Consider the following 23,334-nt stretch of genomic DNA (forward strand, 5'->3'; position numbering starts at 1 on the left):
AAAATTTTGGTATGACATTGCAGTTAAAATCAAGGATATTTTATAATTTAATGAGGACTTTGAAGTAAGAACCCATACAGTGAAAAACATGTCCTAGTACTCCAGATATGATATCGTATCTTGAAAGAGTTACTGGAAGCTGAACAAATCAGAGTGAAGATTGTGAACAAAATCAGGGTCTTTTTGACCAAGGGAGGAAGTTCTTTTTGTAGTCAGCAGCAGTGTTAGAAAAAAAGAAGCTGATCAAACTTTACAAAATAGATTTAAAAATCATCCCAAGCAACTTTGGTTTTCTGAATTATGTCAGTATTCTCAGCTTCTACATTCTTGGGATTTTTATTCCTCTGTGTGATATTTATGTACATGTGGTATATGGGAATGTAGTGGGATGGAAATCCCAAAAGCTGATATTTTGTTTTAACAACAAGATAGCTCCAGTATATTGAAATAGTTTCAAGCTCTTGTATTTCTCCTCTGGGACCTATTTCTTGCATAAGATCTCAAATCAAAGGTCTGATTGAACAGGAGGGTCTTCTCAAGTATCGTCATGTTAGAAATCTGTTGTCACATGGAAACCAGCACAACCACTTTTCAGTTCTTAAGTGCAAGAGATGTGACTCTAGAACTTGCAGTAGAGATAATGAACCGTTTTCAAAGCTATTCCAGAAAACTGAGTTACAATAGCAAATACTTTGTACAGTACAGTGATCTTTCATTGGCCTCATAAGTCACCAAGTCACCAATGTGCCTGTAACAAATGTGGATAGAGCCTTCCCAAATCTTTGTTCGTGAAGCCCAGCCATGACAATGACAATGACGGTGATCTTTCATTTTGTCTTACTGAATAAGGCCTTTTCCTCCTTGCATACATATTTACTAAAATTAGATAACCCAGACATCATCTTAATCCTACTGGGTATTCTGTTAACTGAGCGTAAGTCTGAATAGTTGAAACATGGTCTTTTATATCCAAGTCAGACATAATATCCTTGAAAATGTGTTGACATGTGCAAAGACGTATCAGAGTCTGACTGTTCCAAATGTACCTATAAAAAAAATTGAAGATTTATCTTTTTAAACAGCTGCATAGTCTCCTAAGCCATTTCTTCAGTGATCTGTTTCTGAAATTATTTTTCTTTCAGTTGTTTTCACTTTATTTATGCTGACTGTGGGGGCTGGGATGTGGGTGTCTCTGGATGTTAGCATTAGGCTACAAAGGCTGTTGCCTTTGAAATGAGATCTCAAATTTAGCCTGAGTCAGTAGTGAATGAACATTAAGGAAGATGTTGATTGCTTATTAATCTTTATAATTATATCCAGCGATAAAACCCAATTAGCACTGGGACAGATTACTGCAATTGGGAGTCTCTATTAACTGACAGTCTTAGCTAAGTGCCATGACAGTCTTAGCTAAGTTTTCTGTTGCAGAAAAACTTCAGTGTGGAGATAACTAAATTCTAATTATCCACAGCTACCAATCTTTGGTGTTGACTTCTTGACAAGCAAGAACCTGGATAAAGCAGCTAATGAAAGAAAAGATTTTTGGACTATATTGTGTTCTCTGTCTCTGTAAGCTTGTGCTTGATGGTGGCAAGCAGGCTTTTCCAAGAGGAAGATTTGGTGATTAATATGTGAGTCTTGAAGCGAATAATGTAAAGTGTTAGAAACTTCACCCCTTCCCCTACACCACAGTTCTTTGTTGTGCAGCTTGACCGCATTAGAGAGCTTGGTCCTATGCTGAATGAAAGAAAACTGCTATCTTTCAAATTGGCAATTTTATACCACTTTCAATCTTCAAAAGGTCTTATTATACAGAAATTCTCTAATAATATTCATCAGACAGCTAGTTTTCCTTTTTTCTTACTGTATCAGTGGATAATTTGCTAATGATCTTATTTTACTCTTCAGGGAGCAGAGTTTTCTCAGTGTTCCCAAAAGAAGAGGGTATACTAGCTAAAACTGTTGCCACAGTTCAGGAAATGAGTGATTCTGAGGTATAAGGAAGGTGATTTGGGAGAGCAAAATTTTTTCCTGTCAAGGGGAGCTAAGCACATAACAGTTCTTACTATCTAAATGTCTCTGACTGTGTGTCTGCTTTATTAGAGTGGGGCCTCCGCAAAAAAACCCAGTCATTTTTGAGTTGAAAAATCAGTAACAAAATATGGAAATAAGCAGGCTGACTTAAGTTTAAGACAAATGCACAGAAGAAGACCTGGGTATTTGAAAACCATATCACATGCAACACAAGTATGTAGTAGTCAGTTACCCTGTTTTGAGGCAATAGTGTATGTGCAGCATTGCCGTGAGTGTGTGTATGAATTACGTAGGGTAGAGAGAGTTCACATGTTCCGGGTGTTTTGTGGGCTCACCAGTCTCACAGGTGTGTGTGCATTCTCCAGCCACAGTGTTTCAAGAGCCAGAATCACATATCTTCTGCTGCGCAAATGCCATAGGGTGAAAGCACAGCCAGAGCAGGTGGTGCTGAGGTGCTGTGGTACTGCTGTGTAGCTACTCTCCAGTTTGAGATGAAGATTACTTCCAGTGATTTCTGTTCCAAACCTGGCCACTTGCATCACCGGAGTGGCAGATTTGCTATGTGCAATTGTGCTCTTTATTTGAATAGGAAAGAGAAAAATAGAGAAAAGCACTACCTCCATGATAGTCAATGGGAGTTCTGCCATAAGCTGGAACAGGACCAGGATGAGAGCATTTGCTCTGGCCCAACACACATAATATATACCTTCATTTTACTTCCTGTGGAAGATGGAGACATTTCCCTTTTTTATTATTTATTTATTTTATCCCCTCGCTCCTCCACCCTTCTTAATATCCAGTTAAAGACCAGAACTTGCATATTCAGTATAAGATGTCTATTTTGTTCTGCTTAAAAATGTCATCATCTGCTATTGAAAATCATACATTCTTCCTTTTTCTGTACTTAAACATTTTATTTAATTTTTTTCGTACTTGAAAATATAAAGCCTTTTGGTAACTTCCTTCTATAAAGTAATATTTCATTTTTCATGCCTTTCTAGTACAGCATCAAACAGGACTTCATTAGTGCTGTTAATGTTAAATATAGCCCACTGATATACCATAGCCACTGGCCAAGCAAAACTTCAATCAGTTTTTCTTCTCTTGTCACCTCACACCTCTGACTGAGCAGCTACAAGATGATTCATCATAGAAGGTTTCACGATAGGACAGAGGAAAATTATTTCTGTCTGCTTTTCCCATACTAATAAGATAATTTCAGTTGTAGATACTTTTGCAGCACTTTCTGAGCCATGCTATGCCCATTTGAAAATAGAAATCCTTTTATCCAAATGTCAAGAAAATTTTCCATGAAATAAGTGCTATGGCTCTGCAAGACAAATTTCTGCTGTATTTTCTTGTTTAACAGAGTTTAACATATTTTGTCCCATTAAAGAACACACCTTTACTAGAATTTATGATCAGCATTAGCTCAGAGAATTAGAACAAAATTCTGTGCATAAGAAACATCTATATTCTGAAACCCACTGGCATGTGCTTAAGATATCGTTTGCCTAAAAAGTTAATAGTGAGGAGAATTCTTTTGGATTTTTTTTTTCTTTGCTGCAAAGTCCTGTAAGGAGTAATGGATTATTCAGCATCAATGCAGCAATGGTTCCAATAAAATGTCAAGCAATCTGTAGGGAATAAGACATTTTTTCAAGATCTGCAGCGTGCTTCCATGCATGCTTGTGATGGTAGGCTTTCTTGCATAACTCCACTCAACTTTGCATGCAGCCATAACAAAAACAGAGAATGTATTTCTTTGGTTATTGACATCTGCAAAAGTATTTCATCCCAAGTAATATTTCTTGTGATACAGGTTTTTCAGCTAGTTTGCAAATAAATACAAAAAAACTGCTTTTGTTTTCAGTTTACCAATACTGATGTGACATTCTCAACTTGTTTTTCCTGAATAATCAGTGAGTTCATCAGAAGGCACTCTGCTTGTGCCTGTGATACTGCACATTTTAAGATCCAGGTTCACATATAAATTGTTCCAAAGAGAGGAACACAGGCTTTCTTTAATTCATATCTATTACTTTGACCTAAATAACACGCTTTTCTCCAGCTCATCAACAATAAATACATTCCACTTTCCCAAAGAAGAAATATATGCCATCCAGTGTCTTAATGCATGTTATTAAGTAATCAGGATGAAGACTGAGTCTTAACAGTTTTTAGACTCTGAGTTTACATGCTTTGTTGGTTCTCTGAGGCTTGTAGCTTTGGACAACCCCAACAAGTTGTCTTGTACTGACCAGGTGATCCCAAGCGTTTAGCACCGTCACTTCTGTTCTGCCAGGCAAGCTGTCTGCCAGGTAGCATATTCCCAGTGGTAAGGGAACTTCTAGACAGCAGTCCTTTCTTCTTTTCCTTTCCTTTTTCTTAAGTACTCTGTGAGTTTGTGAGTGAATAGCGGTAGATAAGACACAGACTGCAAGCCAACCTTTTCTCACTACTGTAACATAATTTTCATTGATCTTCCTCTGATCTCTCAAACACCTCTGAGGTCCCACTGGCTCCTGGTTGCTCACAAGAAAAAGGCCAGAGTTTATACTGATTTAGAAAGAAACATGCTGAGCAGTGGAAGATTGTAAAGGTTTGGCATTTCTCAGTCCTGCAGCAGGACTACTTAGATGATTATCTTGGAATTCCTAGGGGAGTTGAAAATTCTATTTTAAACCAGTAGAGACTTATGACTTAATTCGTGGTGCACAAAGCAAGCAAAATATATTCTTGCTGCAATATTCCAGCAGGAGTACTGGTAATTTTCAGAAGCATAAATACTGATAATGTACATCAGGCATGCCTGGTTACAGAGAGACTGTTGATAGTAAATCAGACTGGGACACCATAGCGAAAATTTTTAATGAAATTTTATCACGTATCTTTGAAGGTTTTAAAAACCAATATGCTCATGATGCAGTTGTACAATTATTCCAAAGAAATTCCAAAGAAATGTTATTTGGCTTGTAAATAAAATACCCAGAGCACATCCCACCTACACCCTGGCATGTATAAGAAAAACACAACTCAAAAGCAAATGTCGGTGACTGTGCTATACCTTGTAGTTTATGCAGGTGTCCCCCACATACCAATAATTTGATTTTCTTCAAATGTGGAACAAAATGTTTTAGATGAATGAGGAAGTCCTGGGTTTTTTTAAAGTTTGTGTTTGAGTAGATTTCATAAGACTAGATAATGTCTTTATCTATGTGCACATTATTATCCACAGAAAAGAGATTTGTTACCTTATTGCAGCTCACGATTTATTTTCTTAGTCAGTTTTCACTTTCTCCTATGAAAATAACAGATGACATAAATGGGAAGCAACAGAAGCTGTGGACAGAATTTTGACATATTTCCCATATATCTCAGTGGTCATATCACACCTCTCCTTCATATGTGCATCCCAGAGGATATTAGATCGACTGCTGAGGTGCTGTAGCAGTTTGAGTCTTAATTTGTTACTTTAGTTCTTAGTTTTAAAGATTCAACCTTTAAAGAAAGGTTCAATCCTTGCTTTGGCCGGAGTGGCCAGTACATTTAGGGTTTATTCATTGTTCAAACGCATGGTGGAGGGAGATTAAAACTTTTTTGTTTCTGAAGGCAGTTTGCACATGGTATGTCTCTCTTTGTGCCAGTTCTATAGGCACCGCTCAGTCAGCTTAATGCTCTAGCTACGGTATAAAACACAATGATAGGGCAATGAATCTGATAGGGAACAACTCATTTTTATCCCCGTTAGACTCCATACTCCTGGTATTCCCTAGCTGTTAACAGCACTCATACTCTGGCACTTATTCTTTAGTACAGCTTACTATGTACCTGAAAGCACTGAAAATGAATATTTCACAGAGTTCTCCACATCTTTGCTAAGTGCATGAGTTCAGGTGTCTTTAGGACATGCTTTGGTGGATTTTGGGTCTAGTGGGTGCATAAAAAAATACGTTCTATGCTAAATTTTTATTATAAAGTTTAGTCAGTGAAAGTTGATCTTTTAAGATACACACATCCCAAAGGAATTTTCAGGAGAGGGAGAATGTATTGTGTTTCATCCTCACGGTTAAAGCATTTGTTTGGAAACCCAGCTGTTTTCTTTGATGGTGGAAGAGAAGTCTGCAGTCAGTTATGTTGAGGGTCAGAGGTTTTGGTATAAGTTAACAGGAACTCCACAAGATAGGGAAGCCCCAGTAACTAAAATTGGTGTCACCAAGAGCATAAGCAAGGACCAGAGTGAGTATTTAATGTTTTGGTATGCCCTTAGAAAAAATCTTTATTTATCAGGCAGCCTGCACTACTCAAAAGGTTAACATCTTATTATCTGAACTGGGACCTAAGTCCTTTCTTCATATTGTGGACAGTTTACACAGATGTCAAATTACCTGTCATGTGTTGTGACAACAAGAGTTGTTAATATGTCAGCAGTAAATTGGGATTAGCAGAATTTCCACTGCTTTTAGGCCCAAAGCCATTAGCTAAGTCCTTTTATGGAAATGATTCAAAATTTCACTGCAAGTAATTCTGTAAATTCAAGTGTTACTAATGGAAATACTTCTGTGAAACCCAGAAATACCAGAGACATTGTTCTTTCATCAGACGAATATTGCAATATGTGTGAATTTTCTTCTATTTTGTTGTTTAGATATTGATGAATGCTCAGATGGCTTTGTTCAGTGTGACAGCCGTGCTAACTGCATTAACCTGCCTGGTTGGTACCACTGTGAATGCAGAGATGGCTACCATGACAATGGGATGTTTTCGCCAAGTGGAGAATCCTGTGAAGGTTAGTGTCTAAAAAACATGGGGTAGTGTTATGGCTCACATTACAGAAATGTCTACTGTCTCAGATTGTACTGGTCAAGTATGGTCTTGGACACTGCATCAGTGAAAGTTAAACCTTGACCCAAAACAACTGTAGTCTAAATAAGCATCATCAACAAAGGCAAAAGAATACAAAGTATGAATATTCTTATGCAGTGAAACATTAGTGGCCATTTCTGTGATTCATTAAAATAATATGTAAAGTCAGACACGGTGATTAAAATGCAGTTTCTTTGGCTCTACATCTGCTTCTGTGCATGTCCCTTGCATAAGTGATTTCCCGTGGGCTGATAGCATGCACTGTGATCTGTCACTCCACAGTAATCTGTTTATATGTCACATCCTTTGTATGTAAAAATAGGCCTCAATCCAGACCTCAGTTACTCCACTTTGTTCTTTGTACACTGAAATAGTCTGTGATAAAAACATTTCCCATTGCAAAAAATGATTATGCATCCCTGAGGCCCTTGGTTACTACCATAGTGCTTCTCCTGTGCAGAGGCTAACTGCTTGTAGAAAGCTGCAATTTGAAGAACTACATTACAAACTGGGAAGCTCACTGGACTTAGGGCTGGGGCAAGATATAGGGGACAAGAGAGTGACACGAGCACAAAGAGATGGGAGGGTTTTCTTGTTTATGAATGATGTTAGAGGGAACAGCAGGTTAATAAGAACACAGTTATTTTCAGATGCAAATATCGTGGTATGGAATGTTATTAAGCTCTTAAAATATTTCATGCTGCTGTTCTTAAATAACAGAACAAACCAGTCTAGTTATGCCATGGACTACTTAGGGCAAAATTATGACCCTTTCTCCTATCTGTCTTTGAGTGCTGAAATATTCAGTGCTCACAGTGTAATCTTTCTTATTGCTGTTTAAACTCACATTGGTGGGCTGCCTCTGTCCCAAAGGGAAGCAATTGAATTAATTTCACTAAGGCAGACACACAGACCATTTTCCAGGAGTGAAAATGACCTTTTCGGTATGCCCATCATCAATACTTTATTTCAACACATTTTCACCACAGCTGAAAGCCTGTAATCCCAGGAGGAATCAGCAATTTGAGTCAACCACTGCTTTCATAAATCGAGCTTACTTTTTCAAGAACTAGCTAAATGTCAGTGTTAGCTGTCCAGGTGTTAGGACAGGAAGGCGCAAAGAAGAAGTTGTGTTCCTTCTGATTATAACATTGCACTTCTGTCACTCCTGGCACAGGTAATAAATACTTCAGCCAGGCATTTATGGAAATATTCTCAATATCCCAAGTTTTATCTTCAGTGTCAACATAACACTTGTCTCATGGGTTGAAGATAGTGCCTTGGCACATGCTGTCTCAAGAGATATACATGATACAAAATTACTATGTTAAGATGTGAGCAAACAAGTAACAATTAAGCTGCAATTTCCAAGCAAATGAAAAGCCAAGGGAAAAGAAATATGGGGATCGCTACATGTATACAGAAGTGGCAATTATTAGAATGCTTTGACCTTTTCTACAAGGCACCAGTAGCTCTTTGTTAAACATAACCAGAGGATAACAAGTAATTAGAGTTAAATCAGAGATGCCAGGAAACTATCTTCATTGCTGATAACCCTAGTCACTAACAGTGGAATACTTTCAGTTTGATTGATTGCGGCTCCAAATATTGGAATGCTTAGCAACTTGAAATCCTAGAATTATAGAATGGCTTCAGTTGGAAGGGACCTTAGAGATCATCTAGTTCCAACTCTCCTGCTGTGGGCAGGGACACCTTCCACTAGACCAGGTTGTTCAGGGCCCCATCCAGCCTGGCCTTGCTTGCGAAGAAAGTTAGATATTTGATTAGTCTTATTACATCACTTGTTGTATTGAAGCCTGTGATACGTTGTCTCAAATAAAAATAAAACCTAAAAGGTATGAAGAGACAGCCTAAAATTCATTATGGTATGGAAAGTTGAACTTGCAGTAGTGCAACACAGTAATGCAGAAGCATTCGTCTTCTCTGCTGTCAGATCTTTCCACTGCAAGAGATTTCCCTGCTGGGTTTAAAGACCAAAGAAAATGGTTTTCTTTTGTCACTTCTTCAGTAACCCCTAGTTAGATGTGATTAGACTGAGCGGGTGGTGGTGGATAATCTTTTAGATAGTCACTTTAATGGGGCAGCAGTTTCCAAGCCATACTAATCTCAAATTTCAAATCTCAGTCTTCCAATTCTCACCTTCAACTGTATCCAGGACCAGCATCCTCTGATACTTTCTGACTCGTGCAAGTGCTTCAGCTTGCAAGAGCTGTAGAAGGAACAGTGCAAACTACTTCAAAGTAGTGTTTTATATAAAAAGTGCATAATAGCATTGATTTTGACTCATCTTTTATAAGTTTTAGTTGTATTGAAGAAAGTTCTCTGTTTTAGTGCAGAAAACTTGTAAAAGCCAAGGAAGTGTGGATTTAAATATTTTCTTTCTTGATTGTTCTACGTGGTATGCCTCAAATCTGGGTTTGTTTTTGTCTCCTGGAAATGTGCCAATAGTACTACAGATTGCATTTTGGTGGTCAGCGTAATCAGTTCCTTGTTTCCTTCAGCAAAGCCTCTGATTTTAAAAATTCATGTGGAAACACCTCTATTAAAATCACACAGGTACATTTCCTTAAAAACCTTATTTTAACAGGATACCAAAACTGCACCTATCTGTTTTGCAGGAAATGTCCTTTTAGGACATCGTACTAAATATTCCTAGCTAGACATGGGCTCCTTGGTAGCATTAGACTTCTTCAGTGCTTGATAATGAAAAATAGTTGCTGAATTGCCTGTATTACACATATATTGACCTTGGCTACTGTTGCTTCTTTGGCAAAACTCCGAATATTGAGCATTTTGACTAATGTACTTGGACGCAGAAATTCATAATCACATTTTATTGTATCTACAGGCAATGGAAGACCTAGAGATTCCTTTGCTAATGGTTCTGATTCACATTATACTCCTAGGCAGACCTATGGTGTCTTTAACAATTACCAAGAGAAATTATGGGAAATGCAGCTGTAGGGCTTCAACCTCTTTCCAGCACTTACTGTTTTTCCCTTGGAAATAAAATTATGTTATGCATCATTGTACTTCCAGAAAAGTGAAATGTCAGCCATATAGATTTGAGAACTGTATGGCTTTGGGATGTCTTAAATTTTATATATATGTAAATATAGCATTCAGCATGGTATATTAACTGGTATCTTCCTCTTTGCCCCCTGACAACTTTTCTTTATTGTTTCTTTAAACAGTCTATTGGTACTCTGAAGGTTGTCTCTCATGTACTATTTCTTAAAGAGAGCTGGGCTAAGGGAGTAGATATTGCATCCTCAGGCTTCATTGCAGTAAAAAAAATGGAACAACTGAGAGCAAAATCCTAAAATAAGAAAGTTTGGGCCCTGTTAATGTTTGCCCTGCAGTTCTGTGTAACATCCTGATTCTTTGAATTTGTCCTCTGCAATGTCTAAAAGCTTCCAAAATCAGTTGAAGAGAGAAACTGTATTGGTTTGTACCAGAATAGTGCAGGTTATACCTCAGCAGTTGTTGGACATTTTGCATACATCCACATTCGAAGAATAGCTCACCTAATTAAGGCAGCCCATTAGGACTAACCAAGAGTATCTGTCACGTACCAGCTGTTGTTTATATAGAATATGAGGTCAACATATCTTCACTCTCAGCAGGTACCACATTCTTTAAATGAGACAGGTGCAAATGAAAGGATTGGAAAGCATCATTCCAGAATGCCCAATTCATAAAAGGATCTTTTTTTGGTTGTAAGGGTTTATCTCTATGTGAACTCACAGTTTGGGTTTTCTGTTCTGAAATATCTTATGTTTTTCTTCTGCCATCCTGATTCCAGAATTAGAATAATTTCCTTCTCTGTGTGACAGAGCAACCTGCCCGACAACACAGGGGCTAGGTCTCTACTTGAACACTATGTTCCACAGTTGAGGATATTGAGGGATGGAGGCATATTACAAGCCTCAGTATGCTCCCCAGCCTTAATGAATGGGCAAAGTCCAAAACGGTGACTCCAGCGTCCATGTCTCTGGATCTGCCTGGCAGAGGAATTCCTAGCTGTCAGGATGTCTCAGTTTATCTCACAGTACATCCAGTATTTTAATTAGTACATGAAATTTCTTGTAGCTGGAAAACCACTGTCAGTTTGGAGTCCTACACTTAGGTTTAACAGAACCTTTCTTATTGATAGCACTTAAGGGAGACAGGAAATAAAGAATCACTACTCTTCAGCAGGAAATCTTACTAGCATTCACAAAGCTCCATTAAAATCCTTTTGCTTTTATTCATGATCATAAAAGGTCAGCAAATAAAGTGACTTCTTTCTTTCCCATCCATCCCAAATAGAGCTGTAGGCATTAAGGCTTCATTACTAAATTTGGAAACCCAACTTAAGCATCACCAAACAGAAGGCAGATGGCCTCTTTTATTTCATGGCACGTAGTTCCTTAGAGAGCATGTGTTATGCAAGGGAGGTCATGAAAGTTTTGAATAAAAGTATTACACTATATGAAATGTATTCCCTCTTTAAAGTGTTTTTAATTAGTATAGTATACATTTACTCTGAATCCATGATATGGTATCTTTAAACAATCTTCTTTCTATCTGAAAATGTTATCTTTTTAGTCACTAGTTTTAATTCATATTTAACATAATACTGTCTTTGAATCTAAGCGCTACCACAGAGATATTTTTTTATAGCCTTTTAAATTCCTTGAAGGATATTGAACTTGCACACATTGGTCACTGTTTGTCACCAATTGAGCAAGTTTGAGCTGGCTCCCTGCCAAAATCTCCAATGCTCAGTGAAAGCCTGCTTTCCAGAGAAGGAAGAAAAAAACTGAACAGCCAAAGCTAGAGCAAAATATATATATTTTACATGTAAACCAGATATATACAGTGAGAATACTATGTACATATAACCTCAGAAACCCCAAATAGCTTCCTAAAAGGGAAGAGGGGAAGGGAGAAGGGGAAAAGGACAAAAAAAGGATGCAAAGGGACAGAAACAAAACAGGTGTGCACAATCTAAAAACCTGGTAACCAGCAAAATAAAGAACTGGCAAAATCTCACCACTTCCCTTGAGAGAAGCAGGACGGCTGGACACAGCCCAGCGCTCTCCCCTCACACATGGCAGAGAACAGCAGTCACTGCTGGCCTCAGCTCCAGATAAGCAAGACCGAGACAGGGACCCACCGTTCTTGATCCTCCCCGGAAAGGAAGAGAGCGAGCTCTCTTATCTGTGCCTTATTTATACCTCACGTTATGCAAAGGAATAGCATGGAATACTTCCTTGGTCACTTTCCTAGTTCATTCCTGGTTACAAGCTGGTCTCCAGGAAGGCCTAGAGTGAAAACTATCACACCAATGCAGAGTAGTTGCTCAGTAGAGACATTCTGAGTCTGAGCCTGCTCACTGCTCAGGGCCAAGTCAAACAGTGCTTTCTCTCTTTGGGATTCTTTGACTATCTGTTCCAAGAATCAGTCAGTAAATCTGTTAAATACAGCCTTGGGTCACAACCTGGTGGAGCAATTAAAATGCCCATTTTTATGGAGATTTCTGCCTCTGCAGTCTCACAAATATTGCAAATGGAGTTTAGTAATTCCAAGTACTGTCACCATATTGTATTGCTTTAGGCCAGTATTTTTCCTGTGTAGACATGAAATTATTTGTGATACAATTAACTCCTAGCTTTCTGTAACACAGAATATATCACTACTTCTTCCCCCATGATACTCCTTTGTTGTTGCAATGTTAAGTTGTCCCAAGAGATGATGGTAAGAAATGGAAAATCCTTCAAAATGCGCCAGATGAAAGCTGCTGTAATTTTTAGTGTAGGTTACATAAAAAAGAACTTATCCTTATTTAGCATTAGATAACTACTTACATTTTATTTCTGGGGTTTTTTTGAGGCAAACCTCCAAGTCCTTTGAGACCTAATGTTTTAATGTCATAACATTCAAGCTGCTTGGTTCCTAAGCAATGTGTTGTAAATAGCCTGAAATGAATTATTTGTTTGTTTTTTTTTTTTTGTTTGGCTGGTTTGATTTTTGTTTGGTTTTTTTGTTGTAGTTTTTTTGGTTTTGTTTTGGTTTTGTTTTGAAACAATATAGGAGCAATAATAATATGCCTCTGTGGCTAGATTTACTGGAAATATGCAACCTGTAATCCTACATCTTCCCTTTTCAGATACAGAAGATGGAGGGGGCAGTGTACCTTGTCCATAGCTGGTTATGACTGTAAACCCAACTGTCAGTAACATAAGCATAACCAAGTTTTGCTTGGTGTGGATAATTTGTGTGCAAGTTCTTTGCTGATAATGCTCGAAGTTTGATGTGGATGAATTATGCAAATGAGAGTTTCATGCATGAAAAGTTGGTGTTTCTCTTGCTGCATCATAAACACACTGCTGTTTCTGATTAGGTTAGAATCAATATGTAAATAGCTCCTGCTGTGACTAGGGATATTTAAATTGCCCTATCCAAAACACTTGTTTTCATGAATCAAACTACTGAAAAAAACAAAGTTGAGATTTTTCATAAGTTCTCAGTGCCAGATAAGCTCAGCTTGATACCAGAGTCAATGATAACCTCCATTATTTTCAGTTACTGTTACTGTGTTGAAAAACAAACCTCAGAAGTCTTTTTCTCATGGGAAAATTGTGAAATACACTTATACATAAGTGCCAAATGCAGACTTAATGTTTATAAGGTCAGCATTTTTTGTTTAAAGGAAACTCTTCTTATTTACATGATATCTGAACTTTGTCCACTTATTTCATTAAATATGACTGCTTTCTGTTAAGTGTCCAGGTTCTTGAGAAGTATCGTTATTCATTTATGACACTAGCTGTGTGAAAGCTTTGTACAAAACAGTGTTCTAAAGAAATGAACACAAGTTTCATAAAGTAATTTATAAAAAAATACTTTAATGATAAAGAGAATCTTGCTGTTAATCTGAATCATTATATTATACAGAATTAGTTTCTGTTCTCTTTCTTGCATAACCTAAAAACAGTTAGACTGAGTATGCAGAGATCCTAATTTTAAATTGCAAGATTATATTACTTTCAGGATGAATTTGGCAATAAAATTCTTTTTCACCTCTTAATGTGGCAGTGAGTGTCATATTTAGTATATGCATTGTATGAAAAGTTATTTCCTTTTATCAGGCTTAAATTTGTTGTCTTCCAGTTCCATTCACTGTCCATTGTCTTGCGTGTTAGGCAATATGGAGAAAAAAAACTGTCAACATATCTTCTCTGGAATACTCTTTTTTTTTTTTTTGTTATGTTCTTTTAGAGATGGGCAATTTATTTCTTTTCAGTTTTTCTCAAATGACATTTTCTTCATTCTTCCCATAGGCCCTAGTCATTTTGCAGTTTTTTAAAGATGGTGCCACTGTAATTGCACACAACATTTTAAAGAAACCCACAATACTCCTTATTTGTACAATGGGATTCTAATAATTTCCCTGCAGTTTTTCATTCCAATTCATATTCATGTTAGCAACTTGCTAACTTTTTTTTTTCTGCAGCCACACTTGGAATTGAAATGATAATGGAGTTATTTTGCTTAAAACTGAATGTGCTTGAGGTGAATTGGAGGTTTCATTTCCATTGTTGAACCCAAAGCTGAGTGTTTTATTAGGTTTTTATGCTGATGGTGAAAGATACATGCATGACCGTATTGCTTATTTTGTCTCATATTCCTCTGTTGGACATTTAATTATAACAATACTTTTTAATAATTAAGAACTTGGGCCGTACTGTTGTGAAATTGTATTTAGAGTTGAACTCAGTGCATCGGTATTTACAGTCACCGTAGTTCTAATCTTTACTGTTTTCCACTTTCTACTGCATATATCTGTTTACTTCATGACCTTTTGAACCTTTTTCCCAGATAGTTTTTCTCCATTTGGGCAGCTGGAAAAAGCTAAATAAAGACTATTCGAGTAGAAGGTAGTTTGTGCTGCTAGTTGGCTCTTGCAAAATAATTGTGTGTACCTTGATGAAATAGATCTTTAAAGGTATTCTTGAATTCTTTGAGATATGATTGTTTTGAAGTAATTTATTTTTATTCACTGGAGACCTGATTTTTTTTCTTTATTTTCTATTCTAGACACAAGAGCTATAGGTTTCACTGCAACTTGAATAATTAAAGTATTCTAGTTTTCGCACTGATAAATGATGCAACTTTAAGTATGGTCTCTAATAAATGATGCAACTTAAAACATGGTGTACTTGCTTAATTGAGCTTACAGGTCAGATGTCACCTTTCACATTAACTTCTCAGCAAGTGAACTCAAATGTGCTAGACAGAACACAGAACTAGCAAAAGGCTTTGAAAACAGGATTCTGAAGCTGTCCTTGTTTCACTGAACATGTCATGAATGGTTGCCACAAACTAAAGCTCTTCAGGGAGCAGAGAATTATATTTTTTTGCATACTTCTTGTGATTTCTTCATTCTATCTACCTTACTCGGTAGCATTCACTTAGAAAGATGTGTAGGAAAACTCACAATATCACGTTTTAAAAGCTGATGTGACTTGTAAAATATTTTTTTGTGAACTTGTAAGTTATTTCTCCCCATTCTGGTGAAGTACAAATTAATTTTCAGTTGAAGGCTTTAATGGCTAAGAATCATTTATATTGACTGCCACAAGAACATTTTTGTTAATTGAATGTGGTCTAAGAGCATTGCATGGCATGTTTTTGCAGATATTGATGAATGTGGAACTGGAAGGCATAGCTGTGCCAATGACACTGTTTGCTTTAACTTGGATGGTGGGTATGACTGTCGATGTCCCCATGGCAAGAACTGCACAGGAGACTGTATCCATGAAGAAAAAATCAAGCACAATGGTCAGATTTGGGTGCTGGAGAATGACAGATGCTCTGTCTGCTCATGCCAGGTCAGTACAAATGTAGTTAACTCCTTCTGTGAGGTGGTGATAGGGATGAAGGAAAGAGCATCATGATGCAAGTGAAATTTCTGGTATAGCTGCCTTCTCAGGTGCATGTGTGGTGCTACAGAAAAATAAAATTGTGTCTTACATAGGGTCTTGAGGAGAGCTTCTCTCTCTAACCTGCACAAGCAGAACATCCACAGGAAGTTTATTATATGATGCTGGGAGAAGGACAATGGTACTGTTTTGTTAGCAGAGATGCCACCTGTGTTTTCTTGGTGGGAGTAACAGCATTCTCTTGCAAAGAAACTGTCTAGATACATATTGGAGTTGGAGGCTGACACCAGTATCTCTAGCAGATGGCTATATATAGAAGTAAATTCTGTATCTGCAGAGTAATTTACCTTAACTTTTCAGCTGTTTGCTGTGGGAACTTTGGTCCCAAGCTAAATGCTGATGGAGAATGAAGGCCCAATACACTGGTAGCTGTGTCCTGAGCATTTCAGCAGCTGAACTTCCATTGATATGGGTTGAATTTCAGATCACCTATCATTTTCCTTATGTGAATAATTACAGAAGAGAGGGATTGATCTTCCTTGGTACCCTCTTCTAATCTGGTATTCTATGATACTATGATACTCTATAGTCTGAAGTTTAAACAAGATTCATCCAGCCTTCATATGAGAATGACAAACTTAGTTTCTTAAAATTTGACCCTTGGGAAAGACACCCTTGGGTTTCACCACCTTAGAGGAGAGCTGCCTAAAGATTGATTGTATGAAGGATGTATATAAGGCAACAGGGGAACTTTATGGTAGTTGATGAGTGTGTATTGGGGTTTCTGACTTGTTTTGACTTGTATTTTGACAAAGATACTGTGAAAAAACTTTCGAGCTACTGTCTTAGAATCATGGCAAAAAATCAAGTTTTGGCCCAGGTATGGCTGGGGTTGTGCAAATTTCTACCATCACTGTATGTCTGTCTTCTAAAAACAGAATGGATATGTGATGTGCCGGCGAATGGTCTGTGACTGCCAAAATCCCACCGTTGACCTCTTTTGCTGTCCTGAATGTGACCCGAGGCTCAGCAGTCAGTGTTTACATCAGAGTGGGGAGCTTTCCTATAACAGTGGTGACTCCTGGATACAGAATTGTCAGCAGTGCCGCTGTTTGGTAAGGCTTCTGGTTACAGCAGCAGAGACAGGAGGGAAAAAGTATATGAGATATTCTGATCTGTGAATAGTTTAATTTTCATGCATTAGAATCCACTTAATTTCCTCTGGAGTACGTATATAATCAAAATGTGGTTTTCGTGGATTTTTGTCAGTATTGTCAAGTTCCTGTCAAAATGCATTTTGACACAATACACATAATATAAATTATTTAATCATAAAGATTGTTTTAGCAAAGAGTGAAGGTCATTTGGATATGGCACCTGCACAGCAACATTAATGTGTTCACATTCAGAGACTGATGAAGCAGTATAAGGAAATTCTAAATATGTATTTATTATCCCAGTTGATAATTTCAAGGATGCTGATAGACTAAAACTTGTTTTTTCATTCAGACATTTTGAGTAACAGAAAAATAATAAGACACTATATATTTTTCAAAACAGTGAAATGAGTTTTGAAAAAAACATCTATTAAAGCTTGTCATCCTTTTTCTGGGCATATATTCCATACAAACTGTTCTGCATAACGTTGCTAGGGAAGTTTCTATGACAGAAAAAATCCCAAGAAAAAACAACTAGCTTTTGTCACAGGTTATCTGCAAATGTAAAGTTCGTGTAGCAGCTTTGGTTTGTCAGGGTATCATGAATAACAGCCAGAAACCAGTTCTGTAGACTGTGCTTTCAGTGCTACCACTGCTAAAATCCAATTAAATAGATTCCCATGTGCTTCATTAAGTGTCTTAAAAATGAAACAAAACAACCTACAGTTTAGAATCTCAATAGATGTTTCTTTTTTTTCAAGATGCTACTTCTGTAGCTAAAGCCTGCTTTCTTTCAGTAGTCATGGATTTTTTGGGGTGACAGTGTATTGTCTAGTCCTTGTACTGTTCATCACTGCAAAAAACCAGATTGAAGTATCAAGAGCAGTGGCTAGTTTCAGAGGTTGCTTTCATTCTTACCACCATGTAGTTCAAGAAGAAGAAAATTGATCCAGATGAGAAATTTGTAAAAGGCTAACTTCACAATACTTTCTGCAAAAAGAGGGGTAGATTTGGAGCCATAACGAGTATCTGAATTTTTTTTCAGCCTCTGCTCTGGAGATAGTGAACTCCTCATGCTCAAAGTCTTAGATACAGTTTTTGTGAATATCCTGATTTCCTAGGGCCATATGCTGTTCTCTTTGCCCCCCTTAAATCCAGACTACTCAGTCTGTGCTCAAATTACCTGAATAATTTTGAGGTCAGAGATGGACCTGCTACCCCAAAAAAATGTGCATTAATGACTTCTGTGAAATCTTTTCTTTGACCAATAGATCTGCAGCTTTGGCCCTTGTCCAGAGTGAAGGGAAGTTGATTCCAGCTTCTAGTAACTGATGTGAATAATTAAACATCTTTAGATTTGTGATCAGGCATACAGTAATTTCACCTAAGGATATTCTGGCTCAACACAAATCTCTGCTTTGAGCTTTTCTTACTCTGGCTGTACTAAACCCACCATGCAGAAAGTGTGATTACACTTGGAAGCTCAATTATTCTGATCACAATATTCTAAATGGATGGTAAGTGGGTAGAGGTCTTCTCACTGAGAACACACTGGTGTTCCCCATTACATTGGGCTGCTGGTAGCTTGACACCCTTAATCTAGCCAATGCGCTTGTAACCATGGCAAAAATAAATTTGAGGGCTTTCTATGGCAAACCAACAGTCTGAATAGAAGTGGAACTAGGTGAAACTGGAGATTTTGGAGCACTTTTGCAGTGGAGTCATGTTATAGCTTCCGTCACTTGCACAAGAGTCTCACAAGGACAGACCCATATCCTGTATTGCATAACTTGTATGGAGAATTTTCAGCTGCAGTTAGATGCAGAGTCTTTGGAAGTAAGTTAATATACTTCCTGAATAGCATGCAGAAAAATGCTCCTGACCTGCCGCGTCTCCCACAGTCAGTGTTCTCTGTGCTGAATTCAGAACGGGACCAGATGGGAAAAATCAGCCAGCTAGAAATATAGTGCTGATCCAGAGGAACGGGTCATGAAACAAAATAAGAGCTAATAATCATATTTTGTTCTCTCTGAAAACAGCAAGGAGAAGTTGACTGCTGGCCTCTGCCATGCCCAGAGGTGGACTGTGAATTCAGTGTCCTCCCTGAGAATGAGTGTTGCCCACGCTGTGTCACTGACCCCTGCCAAGCAGACACCATTCGCAATGACATTACTAAAACATGTCTGGATGAAACCAATGTCATTCGCTTCACTGGATCTTCTTGGATTAAGCATGGCACAGAGTGCACCCTCTGCCAGTGCAAGGTAAAGTGTATCAAGATAAAGCTGAGATACTTCTTTCCTGTCTTGTTCTGTGGCACATCAATATTAATGCGCTGAGTCTGGTCAGTGAACAGTTGGTGTCTACACTTGTTTTAAAGCAGCAGAGATGACAGTAAAAGTGTTCAGCTTAGTTAATTGTACTTTTGCATGTGCTAGAAGGATGATTTAATTGCTAGGAGGTCAGAAGCAGGACAACAGCCTATGCTGCAGAGTGCTGTGGACACAGTAGTGGCCTTTGCTTTTCCACGAGTATATTCAAGTTTGATCATAGAGCTCCAAGCTCCATGCTCTCTTGGAAACATGCAAATATAGGTATGTAAGCCTAGACTTTGCACAAGAAACTTGTTCAGTGTGATACTGTAGTGTTATTGGAACTGATTGAATTGCTTTGGAGAATAAAAAGACTAGTTATATGGTCACATAGCTTTCATGCTTTAAAATTAATAGCATAATCAGCATGTTTAGAACATTTACCATTTTTATAGTCAAAGGACTTCATTGTCCAAGGAGAAAAATTAATGGCTATGGGCATATGTGACTTCTGGCATCTCTTTTTAAGGATACAAAAGAAAAGGAGCTTAAAATAAATGTTTCCATTCAGAGCAAGCCTATAAGGTAAATTTTGTTTTCTGCCATCCAACTGAAGAATAACAATAGGTGTTTCCAGGGTAGCCAAGGAGAGAGAGACAGCAGGATTCATCTATAGTTATTTAATTATTATTGAAATTCATAGTTTATTTTGGGCTTTGTTCTATGTCCTTCCCAAGCAAGATGCCTCCCAAACTCTAATACATGGTACAATTAACTACTTTGAAAAGGTGCTCATAAAACAATCTAACTTCAACACCTCCTTCTGTGAGAATTCTATGTGATCAGGGAGCAGAAGCAGTCAAGTATCACCTTCGTCCTCCATTTAGCCTGATTCATACTATGTGCAATAGCAGCTGCTGCCATCAAGGCGTAGTCCTTTCTCAAGGGCAGTGGTATGCACCAGGTACATGTCAGCATTTGTCTTGGTGGCAGAACGGGTCAATGGTGAGAAGAAAATGCTGTAATCTGACAGAATGGCTAATGGTTAGAAAGCCAGCTGCTACCTGAAAGATATTGAAACAGGCTTACACACAGAAACCTGTGCTTTTGGGGTCTGTAGCTGGTGGTGTACTCCAGCTCCAATGCTAGAAGTTACTTTTTGCTTGGGCAAGTTGCTCAGGTTCTTTTGCATCTGTTTCTCCATCTGTAGAACAAATAATGGTGTGTGATTCTTTCCTAAATTGCTTTTTAGATTCAGTGATGGGAAATGTGTTCTCATTGTACTGCTAATCAGTGGCAATGCAGAAGGCACGTATCAGTTCTGATGATGGCGACCTCTGTGCTGCTGCCATCTGCCCTTTCGTGTTAAGCAAAGACTGAACCCTAAGCATTGACTAATTGGTATTCAGTGTAAACACATAAACAGACTAATAAAATACAGTGCTGCATTGTGAACATAGTTAAGATTAAAACAGATACTCTTCCAGACTCCATAGTTTTAATGACTCAGATGTGAATCTACGTAACAGCGAAGGTGTACTACTTTGTCCCTAAGCAAACCAAATCTCACTCAATTCTCTTTACAGAACAGTCTTCGTTTTGAAATACACTATCTGCTCATATTGCTGGCATTTTAATATTGCAGTTCTGCATGCAAGCAGCCTGCTCCCTCCAGATCAGGTTAATGGTGTGTCCAGTTTGTACAGTGCTCCTTCTCATTCATATTGTGTCACCCTACTCTTTTCTTGCAGAGCACCACATGGAAGGTCAAAGCTCCAGTCTAAGCCTCTCTAAGCAAGCTATAGCAAAATAGGTTTACACAAATCCTTTAAGAATTCAGAAAACTGGGTATCAGCTAAAGTAGACTTAGCTACAGAAACATTTCTAATCCCAAGTAAAGGTGGAGAGTAGGACTGTAGCCTCCAAAGTTTAGTCAATTAAATGTACTTGGAGTAATTTATAAATAATACTCAGCTTTTATTTGTATTGTAAGAATCAGACTTAAGAAAAGAAGTATTGGAGGTGCAGAAAATTATTTCTCAGGTACTTTAATGATGTCCATGGGCAGTCTGTTCCCTTAATTGCTAATATTCTCAGAAGAATGTCTGGACTATCAGGAAAAAGTTTATGGATTAATGTTTGCTGGTGTTACAGCCAAGATGTATTGACTTGAAGCATTCAGGGCTAAATAAAGCCCAGAGTCACTTCTGCCTGATCTGAATAAAACTCCCAAGTGCCCTATCTTGTTCAAAAGCTTTATGTACTTGAGCAGATGCCTGATACCTTTATGCTGGGAGCATTTCTTCCACTGATCCCAGCTTCTTTCAGTTTGACTGTTGTAGCTCTGGGACACAGACCATGGCAAACCAAGTAATTAGAAGAATCATAATAGCCTGTTCCCCTGGGCAACGTGATGACAATGTCATGGATCTGATCCAAGTCTGTATATTCAAATCTGATGAGTGTTTGCAAACAGCTGAGATTGTTAAATTTACTTGTTTTGTACAAAATGCAAATTGTTTCAATTCTTCTTTCTGTTTTTCTATTCTTTAGAATGGCCACGTCTGTTGCTCAGTGGATCCACAGTGCCTTCAGGAACTGTGACACCAACAACCATCTCTCACAAGCAGTTTCTGGTTAAAGAATTTTCCTTCACAGAAATAGACCTTTAGACCAAAAATTGTTCAAAATTAAAACTAAAACTAGGTTGGTTTTGTCTATCTGAAGTGCAGATATGTGATGAACTCAGTTACCTGAATCAGAGTGAAATCTTTGGAACTCAAGACAAGCTCAGATGTGTAAACCCTTGTTTGAGGTTAGGCCCAAATCTTCTGGCTATTTGTTTGTCTGGCATCCTTGTGCAGAATGTTTAGGTTAGTGTAAAGTGACACATTGTAATGCTGTACATAATGATGTCAAGATCCAAAATCAACTAGGAGCTCTTACAGGGTCTTCTGAAGCTTTGAGAGTCCAACACTTGACCAGAATGCAGCAGTTTTACCTAATCATATTTGGAACTGCACAAATGTGTTTGATTGCTTACTGCAGAACTTAGCAGATGTTTGACTAAAAGGATGAAGCCTTCAGGAATAAAGAACCTAGCAGCTAAGATGTGATATGTACAGTATGTGCGCTGGAAAAAAAAAATAGAAGTTATTGTTAAAAAAAAAAAGAACAGAAAAAAAAAAAAACCAACAAAAAAGAAAACCCGTGATGCACAGGCATGGCTTCTTATTGTTTTCTGATGGGAAAAGTCATCAATATTTCCTTGTTTTACTGCACTTACTATTATTTCTTGATTGACTTTGTTCAGTATAAGCTCGTTATTGTGCAAATTTAAATAAATATTTCTCTTACCTTAAGTTTCTGTTTGTTCCGTCTTACCTTTTCAAGGATATAATTTTCATGTATGCTGTTAATTCGTCTCCTTTGCAAGCATTCCTGGGCATCTGGACAATACAGGTGACATATTGCCTGTCTAGCTCCTCTACATATGGAAGCTTATGCCCAGCACAGGCTTATGCCTGTTATGTCTTATCTTTGTTAAGACATGCATAAGCAAGTTCATGCATCTGAGTCATTACAGTGGATTGAACAGCAAATTCACATACTTAAAGATCAGACCCTGTGTGCCAGCAGGATGTTGTCACCCACAGTCAGTACAGACCATTCACACGTGACTTACATCTGTTCAGACTTACAGGGGATCTCTCCAAATTCCTCCTCTCTCCAGCTGCCATGGGTTGGTTTGTTTTCTGTAAGCTCTGCAGCTGTTTTTATTGTTTGTGTGAAGTATCTTAATGCATGGGGATTACTTCAATATGCAAACCTGATTTTCACTAGTGTTCTGTTGGGGCAGTAAATAAAAGAGGTTATGTGACCAAAGCTATGTTATTCTGAAAGAGAAATAAAAATAAAGCAATGCTTACAAATTGCCTGAAAAGGCTGAATTTGTAAGGAATGTATCATGAACAGTGGAGGCAAAGAGGAGAGAAGAAAACTGCCCAAGATAAC

General features: G+C 37.9%; 1 protein-coding gene across 2 annotated transcripts in view; it reads left to right on the top strand.

Annotated features, from left to right (window-relative positions):
• The window catches only part of NELL2 (neural EGFL like 2), a 145,930-nt gene extending 123,248 nt beyond the window's left edge, over positions 1-22,682 (top strand). The window contains exons 16-20 of one of the 2 annotated variants that reach the window (XM_051795789.1): positions 6,683-6,823; positions 15,607-15,800; positions 16,790-16,966; positions 19,048-19,272; positions 21,874-22,682. In XM_051795789.1, coding sequence (XP_051651749.1) covers positions 6,683-6,823; positions 15,607-15,800; positions 16,790-16,966; positions 19,048-19,272; positions 21,874-21,924 — 788 coding nt within the window. In that variant the 3' untranslated portion in view covers positions 21,925-22,682. The remainder of the gene's footprint in view (positions 1-6,682; positions 6,824-15,606; positions 15,801-16,789; positions 16,967-19,047; positions 19,273-21,873) is intronic. The other variant, XM_051795791.1, reaches the window with a different exon arrangement.
• The last annotated feature ends 652 nt before the right edge of the window (positions 22,683-23,334 follow it).

This window comes from Manacus candei, unplaced genomic scaffold, assembly GCF_025592945.1.
Source record: "Manacus candei isolate 608988 ecotype Guabito, Panama unplaced genomic scaffold, ASM2559294v1 h1tg000043l, whole genome shotgun sequence".
Classification (NCBI taxonomy): Eukaryota; Metazoa; Chordata; class Aves; order Passeriformes; family Pipridae; genus Manacus; species Manacus candei.